This window comes from Elephas maximus, chromosome 2 (genome assembly GCF_024166365.1).
Source record: "Elephas maximus indicus isolate mEleMax1 chromosome 2, mEleMax1 primary haplotype, whole genome shotgun sequence".
Classification (NCBI taxonomy): domain Eukaryota; kingdom Metazoa; phylum Chordata; class Mammalia; order Proboscidea; family Elephantidae; genus Elephas; species Elephas maximus.
The window spans coordinates 209908789-209920690 of record NC_064820.1 but is presented as its reverse complement, the minus strand read 5'-3'; the positions used below and the strand labels follow the sequence as shown (position 1 = coordinate 209920690).

General features: G+C 37.2%; 1 protein-coding gene across 1 annotated transcript; it reads left to right on the top strand.

The window, feature by feature from the left end:
• Positions 1 to 231: 231 nt before the first annotated feature.
• Positions 232 to 1158, top strand: LOC126068074 (olfactory receptor 14C36-like). Its single transcript, XM_049870454.1, has one exon. It carries the CDS (start codon positions 232 to 234, stop codon positions 1156 to 1158), a length of 927 nt encoding a protein of 308 aa, XP_049726411.1.
• The last annotated feature ends 10744 nt before the right edge of the window (positions 1159 to 11902 follow it).

Below are 11902 nucleotides of genomic sequence, written 5' to 3'. Positions count from 1 at the left end.
CATTCCTGAAGTAGAAATAGGAATATTATGGAAGCTACTGAAATAGGAATTTTATGGAAGCTACTGAAGCACTACATAATCTAACTTCTAAAATATTAGGAATATCAATAGGGGTTAGAATCAGAAGAGGGCAAGAGAAAAATAATTGAAAGCCATCTTGTCATAATTTAATTCTTCATGTGTTCAGGGCTTCTCTCATTGCCTCCCAGGTGTGAGCTACCTCATCAAAAGATGCCCAATTACACCATAGTGATGGAATTTCTCCTGATGGGATTTTCTGATGTTTGGGAACTACAGGTTTTGCTTGCTGTATCCTTCTCTCTGATGTATTTGGTGACTCTCATTGGGAATTTTCTCATTGTTTTTGTCACCACCTTGGACAAGAGCCTTCACACCCCCATGTACTTCTTCCTCAGGAATCTGTCCATCTTGGATGCATGCTACATTTCTGTAACAGTCCCTAATTCATGTGTCAACAACCTGCTTAACAGTAGTGCCATTTCAAAGGCAGGTTGTGTAACTCAGGTCTTCCTAGTGGTTTTCTTTGTATATGCAGAGCTGTTATTCCTCACCATCATGGCCCGTGACCGCTATGTGGCCATCTGCCAGCCTCTCCACTACCCTGTGATCATGAACCCTCAAGCCTGTGTCCAGATGACACTGGCTTCCATCCTCAGTGGTCTGGTCTACTCAGGATTCCACACAGGCATCACTTTCAGGCTGCCATTTTGTCAGTCCAACATTATTCATCAGTTTTTCTGTGACATTCCCTCTCTGCTGAAGCTCTCCTGTTCTGACACCTTCAGCAATGAGATCATAATCCTTGCCTCTGGTCTGGTGATTGGTGGAGGCTCTTTCATCTTCATCATCAGGTCTTACATTTACATATTTTCTACTGTGCTCAAGTTCCCAAGTGGAACTGACAGAGCAAAGACCTTTTCCACCTGCATCCCTCATATCCTTGTGGTGTCTGTCTTCCTTAGCTCAAGCTTCTATGTGTACCTAAGGCCATCTGCAATCTCTGCAACCATCCAAGATGTCGTCCTTTCTCTGTTCTATTCTGTAATTCCCCCCTTCTTCAACCCAATTATCTATACTCTTAGGAATGAACAAATCAAATGTGCCCTCAGGAAAATCATGAAAAAAAATTTCAATTAGGAAATTGCTTATGCTCACCCTAATTTATAGGTGAAATTTATGTCTTCAGCAAGAAATTGAGATTATTAATTGGAATTATATGAATATACTTTACGTAAATATAATATACAAACTCATTCGCATATATCATTTATCGAAATCTTTCCTTTCTGAGGGTTTTGAATGATTTGAATTGGCAAATGGGTAAGAGATCTGGTGTTACGAATAAGCAAGCCCTAGTCATAAGTGTTTGGCAAATTAAAAGCTCCCCCCAAGTATTTCCATTTAAAAAGTTTAAAATGTTATCCTTAGGAATATTTTATGTTAAACTTTATTTTATGTACTTTTCCATCCTTAAAATATTGATAAACCTAGAAAGAATAAAGTGTCAATTTATTTTGAATTGCCATATTTTATATTTTATAGAAGAAATGAAAATATTGTGTCATTTATTCATTCTCAAAATAATTATGAAAATATATGTTCTTTTGAGGACCACAAAAATATCACTAAAAGGTATCCTGTGAAAAGGGAGTTGGGTTTGGTCGAAGAAGTAGTTGTGCATGAGGGGATCCGAAACACTTTATACCACTTCCCTTATATCTTAGGGAAAATATATAGATAACTTATACTTATAATCAAACCAAAATTTACTTTGTGGAAATTTAATGGCAAAAAGTTTAACTGCCAAATGTTACATATATATATAAACCCATTTATTACCTACGGACTCCAAGTTGATTCCGACTCATAGCAACCCTATAGGACAATGTGGTTCCCAAGGAGCAGCTGGTAGATTCCAGCTGCTGACCTTTTGGTTAGTGGCTGAACACTTAACCATTGCACCACCAGGACTCTCTCTCTCTCTATATATACACAATAAAAAATGATAAGGTCAAGTGGTTTGGGGATACATTTCTGTGTTTACATGCTTTAAATATTATTTTCTAGGTTAATTAAGCTAATACACCAATTTTTTATTTCCAGTTATTATCATGCACCTATCTGGAAACACTGGTGGCATAGTGGTTAAGAGCTATGGCTGCTAACCCTGAGGTTGGCAGTTTGAATCCACCAACTGCTCCTTGGAAACCCTATGGGGCAGTTCTACTATGTCCCATAGGGTCACTATGAGTCAGAATTGACTCCAAGGCAATGGGTATCCATAGATCCAAAGAAGGCCTGGTGGGACAGGAGTTAAGCACTCAGCTACTAACTAAAAGGTCAGCAGTGCGAAACTACGAGCTGCAATCCAAGGACATATTTTCAAAACTGAGGTTAAGACTAAACAATGTAAAATGTATACTGGAAAAGAGATTCTAATATACGTTGTGACATCAGAAGAGTCACAATAAAAAACACAAAGCATCTATGTGAAAAGAAGCTCTGATGTACATTTGAAAAGAAAGGGACTCATGACATTTAACATAACATCACTTATGTTAGAACATTTAACATAAAATCATTTTGAGTATAAAAGTGTAAATTTCCCTATTCAAGCACCTGTCACTTAAACGAAGAGAATACAAAGGAGTGTACACTGATTCTTTATGTGTCTACTTGTCATTTCTGCTCACATAACATAGGCCTAATAAGTCTTTGGCCATACCTACTGTCAAGGAATGTTAGGTGGGCAATATTGCACCAAATGCTGAAAGGGAGAAGAACATTAATGCCAATGAACACTAGGAATGATCAACATTTCCTTGATTAAAGGATAAACTGTCAGACTTTAAATGTCCTGTTTCCCATGCAGTTATTGTTAGCATTATGATACAATGCACATATACTTTATCCTCCAATCATAATAAATAAATTTCAATCCATAATTACCATAACATTTTCTGGCAAGAATTGTACAAAGTTTGTTAAAATTATTTATCTTATTTAACATTTCAACAACAGCATATAGCTGATAATAACACTCCCTGATTTTACAGATTAGTGTCTTGGTTTGAAATATCACACAAGTTTGCAAAGGGCACTCAGGAAATAGACTTATTTTGGATTTCAGCCATCATCTATTGCACCACAGAGATTTTGGAAGATTCCATTGAGCCTAATAGCTTTTATATTTTACTTCTGCCAATAATTCTGGTATGAAGCCCATCAGTGCCAGATAAATGTTAAAACCAGAAACCTCATTTCACTGCATGATATTTTTAAAGTGTTAAGGATGGAGGGAAGTGCAAGCGTCCTTACTTTCAATGAACTGATCGTCACTTCTGGATTAATGACTTGTATTTAATAAACATAATCAACAACAAATTTTGGCAGTAAATAGTTGTTATAGGTGCACGATACTGTGAATGTAATAGATGCTGCTGAATTGTACACTTAAAAATAGGTAAAATGGAATATTACATATTATAAAAATTTTGCCACATGAAAAAAGAAACTATTGTCAGAAATATTTTAAAAAAAGGTTGAATGGGTTTAAAAAAATCAGTTTTGGCTGTGGAAGTGGTTATGCCAAGAAGTCTTATCATGGGAAAATGGGTGCTAGACAACACTCAGAGACACAAGATATCCATTGGGAAAGCATACCATGGGTGTCAATAACTTTTTATTATGTACTCCAGATCTGCACATCATTTTCCTCCCATATATTGTGAATAGAATTTTTTTGAGGTTGTTTTAAGGAATCCCTCCTAATTCTTCTAAAAAAAACTGCCAGTATAGCATTGCCTTTCATGATATGTGTGGAAACTGTTTTATTTTTTTAAGTTGGAGATTAACTGCTGTGTGGCTCATGCAATGAAATATGGCACAGGTTTGGCCAAAGGGGGAAAAAATGATATGTAGATACTATGAGCACATGGCAAATTCCACTAAATAAATTGATTAAGCTCAATGGTATACTGAGACGAAAAGGGGATGTAATAAAAGATGCAGTATACAAATTTTTTCAAAAAAGCATACTGTAAAAAAATCTTACTAACACATTATAAAAACCTTAGATAAAATGGTATAGTTACAAAACTAACTCAAAAATGGATAAAAATATGTGAAATGGATAAACATATATCTTAGTTATCTATTACTGCTATAAAAAGTGGATGGGTTTAAGAAACAGAAATTTATTCTCTCACAGTCTAGGAGGCTAGATGTCTGAATTCAGGGCACCATCTCCAGGGGAAGGTTTTCTCTTTCTGTTGGCTTTGAGGGAAGGTCCTTGTCATCAATCTTCCCTTAAATCGAGGAGTTTCTCAAAGTAGGGACCCTGGGCACAAAGTATGCATTCTGCTCCTGGCTCTTCTTTCTTGGTGGTATGAGGTCCCTCTCCTCTCTGCTCACTTCTTTCTTTTATATCTCAAAAGAGATTGACTTAAGATACAGACTAAACCAGTAGGTTCTGTCCTGGCTCATTCATATACTGTGTAATCCTGACTCATTAACATCATAGGGATTAGGATTTACAAAAAATAGGGTAATTACATCAGATCACAAAACAGATGACAACCACACAATACTGGGAATCATAGCCTAGGCAAGTTGACACACATTTTGGGAGGACTCAATTCAATCCATAACAACATACAGCATAACCGTAAAATAAATTATTTCAGTCATCAAAATCTACCAAAAAAAAAAAAAATCAGACTGAGATGTATCTATCACCCATCACCCCATTGCTGTTGATTCTGACTCATGGTAAACCTCCAGATAATTCTCAGTACTTCAAAGAATATTAAAAGAGGCAATATTCTTCAAGTAATTTTATTAGGCTAGACAAACTTTGATATCTAAACTGCATAAGAACACTGTGGGAGATATTTGGCTTTCTCAACTGTGAATAAAAATGACACAATAAGAATCAAAATATTTGTAAACAAAATACAACAAGAAATTAGAAAATAAATAAACAACAAAAGACAATCTTTAGGGAGTTGTTGAGTTCTAAGAGCAAAAATCACAAGGGGACAAATATTGTATGAGACCACTATTATAAAAAGTCATGAAAAGGTTTACTCATAGAAAGAATCAATCTTTGATGGTTACAAGGGAGTAGAGGGGTGGAGAGGGAAAAATAAATAAATAAGATACAACAAGAAATCAGAAAATAAACAAACAATAAAAGAAAATCTTATGGGAGTCATCCATAGATACTGGGTTCCAAGAGAAAATATTCCCCTTAAAAATATATATTGCTGCATAACAATCATCCCAAAACTTAGTGGTTTCAAACAATACATAATTTTATTATCTGTCATAATTTTTATGATTCATGCAATCAGGAATAGCTCTGCTGGGAGATTCTAGCTCAGAGTCTCTCATGTGGTCAGAGGATGGCTGCCACTGGAACACCAAGGGTCTGAAGCACTTGGGGGCTGCCTGTGAATTTCTTTCTCTCTGTGTAATCTCTGCCTGTAGCTAAGTGTGCTTCCTCACAACATGGAAACATCAGGGCAGTTACTCTTTATATGAGAACAGGAATATTGAAGAAAAAGTATCCCCAAGAGAACAAAATAGAAATGCAGTATTATGGATTGAATTGAATACCAAACAATATGTGATGAAATTCTAATCCCTGTACCTGTGGATGTAATTTCATTTGAGAGTAAGGTTTTTCTAGAAGGACTCACAGAACTCAGAAGTCAGTATACTTGTCATTACTGTTTGATACAGATAACAATCACCCAAAGGAAGAGGCACACCAGGGCAGGGACTAGGAGAGTTCCCAACATGAGCTTCCAGTTGTCCTGTCTCAGTGATCCTTCCAGCAACAATGTATGGCAGCAGGCATGAAGTACTGCTAATGAAGGAAGCTCACTGGAGCCATGGTATTCAAGTTTTTATTGGGACTCATGTGCTTGAGCTTAGTTTCCAGGCCCTCCAGTGGTCAAGCTGATACTACATGCTCCAAAGTTCCCCACAATAAATCACATTTTTAGCAAAGGCTGTCTGGTGTGACCCAAGGTCCCAGGTACATAAAGACACTCTTACCAGTTAGGATATTCCAAGTGCTTAGATGTTATTTTCCAGGAGTCAAGAGCACAGACCTGACATCTCTTTTACTGCACAGTTCCAATACAAATGGACCATTGGAATTGTATTGAGATCTCAAAACCCAGCTTACTCTGTACAGAAACTTAGTATCTAAAAAAAGAGGAATTACATGTCAAACACACACACACAAATGCTATGAGCTGGAGTGAAAAACCTTGCTGGTTAAATAGGGGAAAACAAAATCTGATTTCTATTTAACTGTATATATAAGCTGGACTTTTTTTTTTATATAAGCTGGACTTATAGTACAGAATTATTTGAACATTATAGAATCTATTTCTTATAAAAAGAGAAGCGATATCTTCAATAACAAATGATTAATAACATAATTATATGAAAATTAAGAATATTTATCTTGTAATTAAAGGCATCATGACCAAAGTTAACACACTGACACAGATGGAATGAAGTTATATTCCACACCTGAAAGCATCAAACCAGTAATACCTAAAATATTTGAAGAACTCCAGGACATTAAAAGCCCATAAAATTAAGATTTCTGGCCAACATGACACCATAGACAGAAGTACCATGCCGTCCCTCCACAGCAAAGACCTGAAAAACTAAGTAAAACAGAGACAAACATCATTCCTGGAACCCAAAGTGTAAAACGAAGAGATAAAGAACTCAGCCAAACACTGAATGGAATAAGAAACTGACAAAGGACTGAGAGCCAAGAGAGATACTTGCCAAGGTCTTTTATCGGCTAACACAGCACATACTCCTCATCCTGGACTCGTGTAGGAGATTGGCTGACAGGGAGCACAAGAAAGCAGCTTCATGGAGCTCTCAGCAGAAGACAGAGCAACTGGTAACCCTTGATACACGCTTTCCCACCCCCCACCCTCTTCCTACTTCTCTACCTCCGAGCTCCCTGGTTGGCTGCGGTGACTCGGCTGGCTGGGAAGTGCAGTGTCCATGCCGCTTGGATTCACCCCACCGATATTGCAGATTGGTGGACAGGGAGTACGGGAAAGCAGCTTCAGGAAGTTCCAAGCAGGAGACTGAGTACCTGTAACAAGCAATATATGCTTTCCTAACCCCCACTCTTCTTCCCCTCCCCATTCAGCCTCCTCTGCTTCCTTCCAGCTGCAGGCTCTTGGCCAAGAGGCCATTTTTTCAGTCCCTGCTCGAATGGATTCGCCCCAACCGCGTTGGCCAGTTCCCTGAGCTGGTACAGCTTCTTTCTCTCTTTTGGTTTCTTCTGTCCCTCCCACCACCTCCTCCTACTTTTTCTTGAATACCTGGATCCTTGTGTCTGCTTTGCTTCTTCTTGAAAGTCTGTGAAGCCCCGCTTAACTGGGGATCCCCTCCCCTGGCCCATGAAATCACGCTGATAGGACCCCTGGAGCTTTTTTTTGCTTGTTTTGTTTTGCATTGATCTGTTTGTTTTCTTTCTCTTTTCACACTTGGGAGCCCCTTCTAGTTGAGCTGCACTGTATGGCCTAGCCACTCCTCAAATCTGTGCAGCCACATAGGTGGGATCCATGGGGGCATTGCATTTCTTTCTTTTTTCCTTCTCTTTTTCCCTTTCTTTCTTTCTCTCTCTCCCTCTCCCTTATCCCTCTCCCTCTCTCTCTCCTCTCTCTCTCTTTCTCTCTTTCTTTTTCTTTCTTTCTTCTCATTTCTCATCTGTCTATACTTACCTTCTTTTCCAGTCTCCTGAATAACCTGGTGCTGTGTAACAACTATACACCCTCTAGCCAGGCTATACTGCGCACCCTGGGAGATTTCCCCAGTTGCCACGGCCTGCCCTGGTGGGACCCCCTGGGGGCTTTTCTTTTTTCCTTTTTTCCCCCAATTTTTATCTAGTTGTTTTTTTATTTTTCCATTTTTTTTTTTTTTCATATTTGCTTCTCTCCATTTCTCAGTTGTCACCTCTCCACTCCAAAAGCAAGCTCTTTTTACACTCTTTTTTTGGGAGGGGGTGTTTTCTTTTTCCTTTGTTTGCTTTTGGCTCCTGTTACTATCTCCTTTTTCCCATACCCATGCTAGCTCGATACAACACAACTTCCCCCCTCTTTTCTGCCTACTTGCACTGTACACTGAATATCACACCTCTGAGCATGAGTTGGAATCAACTCAAGGGCACTGCATACTGGGAGCAGCACAGGCACAACTGACCAGAGCCTGCCCAGCATTGATTCCTGGCCTGCCCTGTTGGCCCTAGTATGTGCCACAAACAACCCATCCCAGTCCCTCCCCTTCAGCTGGACCTGCCCTGCTGCACTATAGCTGAGTGACTGGCCCTGCTTATTGGACAAGGAGGTGAAAAGTATCGTGACTTCAGATAAGCAAACAACAAAGAACGCGCAACTGACCTACTCAGACATAGCCAAATAAAATAAAAAAACAGGATGAAACAAACAAATCTATCATCAAGAAACAAAGAAAATAAATACTGAATGTACCGAAGACAGCAGACAATATCAAACCATATAAGAAAACAGGAAAGGATGGTTCCAGTAGGCATCCAAAATAAAACACCAGATGAGTTTCCAGTAAAAGAAAAGGCACTAGGGCTACCTGGCAAGGAATTCAGGTCTCTAATATTCAGAGTTATCCAAGAGTTGAAACAAAAAGAAGACAAAAATGAGGAAAAATAGACAAATCTATGGAAAATATAGACAAAAAGATGGAAGAATTCAGGAAAGAATACAAGAACAAAATGACAAAATAAATTCATAGCTAGAAATCATTCAGAAACAATTGGAAATCAAAAAATAGAAAACAACAAGATTTCAGAAATGGACAGTGTCATAGAAGGACTGATGAGTAGGTTTGAAATGATGCAAGACAGGAGTAGTGAAAATGAAGACAAACACTTGGATACAACTCTGTTTGAGGAAAAATCAAAAAAAGAATGAAGACAAATGAGGAAACCCTGAGAATTATGTGGGATACGATCAAAAGTCAAAATTTGCAAATGATTGGAGTTCCAGAACAGGGAGAGAAAACAGGAAAACACAGAGAGGATCATTGAAGAATTGCTGACAGAAAACTTCCCTAATACCATGAGTGATGAAAAGCTGACCAGCCAAGAAGCTCAACGAACCCCATATAGGATAGACCCCAGAAGAAAAACACCAAGGAATATCAATATCACACTCACTAAAACCAAATACGAAGAAAAAACCCTGCGAGCTGCTTGAGAAAAACAAACAGTCCACATACGGAGGAGAAACAATAAGACTAAACTCTGATTATCTGGCAGAAACCATGCAGGCAAGAAGACAATGGGATGATATATATAAAACCTTGAAAGCAAAACATTGCAAACCAAGAATAATACATCCTGCAATACTTTTGTTCAAATATGGTGGTGAAATTAGGACATTTCCAGATAAACAGAAATTTAGGGACTATGTAAAAACCAAACCAAACCTACAAGAATTATTGAAGGGAGTCCTTCAGTCTGAGAACAAACAACATCAGACCACAGCCTGAACTTAGAATGCAAGATTGTACCAGCCAGAAACCAACCTAGGAAATGAACTCTCAAGGACTATATAAAACCAAAATAATTGCAAAAAGGAACCAGAGAAGTTAATCTGTAAATGACAACAACATCAGAACAATACAAGAGGGACTAAGTGGTGTAGGTATAGAACTTTCTAATGGACAGGAAGGCAAGGCAATACCAAGTAATAATAGACTGGTTCAAACCTAGAAAGATAAGCGTAAATTTCAAGGTAACCAAAAAGAAAGTTAACCAACCTTGTAATCAAAATAAAGAAAAAAAATAAAGTCTCAATAAAAACAAAATCTACAAAAATAAAAAAAAAGAAATGAAAAAGAAATCCACAAACAAAAGGAACTCAGCACATGAGAGTTAGAGGAACAAAGGAAACATTAAAAAACATTAGCACCACAAAAAAACACTACAAAATGACAGCAATAAACTTACACCTATCAATAATTACACTGAATGTAAATGGCTGAAATGCACCCATAAGGAGACAGTGAGTGATAGAATGGATAAACAAACAAAAAACACTGTATATGCTGTCTACAACAGACAAACCTTGGAAACAAAGAGGTAAATTTATAAAAAAATCAAAGGATTGAAAAAACTATATCAAGCAAATAATTACCAAAAAAGAGCAGGAGTGGCAATACTAATCTCACATAAAATAGACTTTAAAACAAAATCCTCCATAAAAGACAAAGAAGGTCACTATATAATGATTACAGGGATGATCTGTCATGAAGACTTAACCATAATAAACATCTAGGCACCCAATGACAGAGCTCCAAAATACATAAAACAAACTCTAACAACACTGAAAACAGAAATTGATAGTTCCACAGTAATAGTAGGAGACTTCAACACAACACTCTCAGTAAAGGACAGAACACCTAGAAAGAAAGTCAACAAAGATACAGAAGAGCTAAAGAGCACAATCAGCAAACTTGATCTCATAGATATATATAGAACACTCCACCCAGCAGCCGCAAAGTACACATTCTTTTTCAATGCACATGGAACATTCTTCAGAATAGACCACATCTTAGGCAACAGAGCAACCCTCCACAAAATCCAAAACATTGAGATAATACAAAGTATCTTCTGTGACCACAATGCCATCAAAGTAGAAATTAATAACAGTAAGAGTAAGGGAAAAAAAACCCAATTACATGGAAACTGAATAGCACCCTGCTTATAAACCACTGGGTAATAGAAGAAATCAAAGATGGACTCAGAAAGTTCCTAGAATCAAACAAGAATGAAAACACATCATACCAAAACCTTTGGGACAAAGTGATGGCAGTCCTCAGAGGTCATTTATAGCACTGGATGCACACATCAAAAAGGGAGAAAAGGACAAAATCAAAACATTAGTTACACAACTTGAACAAATAGAAAGAGAATAGCAAAAGAAGCCCACAGCCACCTGAAGAAAGGAAATAATAAAGACCAGAGCAGAAATAAATGAAATAGAGAAGCGAAAAACAGAAAGAATCAGCAAAACAAAAATTGGTTCTTTGAAAGGACCAACAAAATCGACAAGCTATTGGCCAAATTGACAACAGAAAAATAGGAGAGAACATAAGTAACCCAAATAAGAAATGAAATGGTGGACATTATAACAGACCCAACTAAAATAAAAAGGATCACAACAGAGTATTATGAAAAATTATGCTCCAACAAATTTGAAAACCTATAGGAAATTGACAAATTTCTAGAAACACACTACCTACCCAAAATAGCACAAAATGATGTTGAAAATCTGAATAGAACCATAACAAGAGAAGAGATTGAAAAAGTAATAATAATAATAAAAAATACTCTCAGCCAAAAAGAAGCCCTGGACTAGGTGGTTTTACCGGAGAATTCTACCAAACATTCAGAGAAGAGCTTACGCCAGTACTACTCAAACTATTTCAGAATATAGAAAAGAAAGCGATACTTACAAATTCATTCTATGAAGCCAACATCTCTCATGAATATAGATGCAAAAATTCTCCACAAAATTCTAGCTAATAGAATTCAGCATTATATATATAAAAAAAAAAAATACACCATGACCAAGTAGGATTCATACCAGGTGTGCAAGGAAGGTTCAACATTAGAAAATCAATCAACGTAATCCACCACATAAATAAAAAGAAAGAAAAGAATCACATGATTATCTGAATTGATGCAGTAAAGGCATTTGAAAAAGTCTAACACACATTCCTGATAAAAAACTCTTAGTAAAATAGGTAAAAAAAAAATTTTTTTTTTTTTTAAATAGGTAGAGAAGGGAACTTT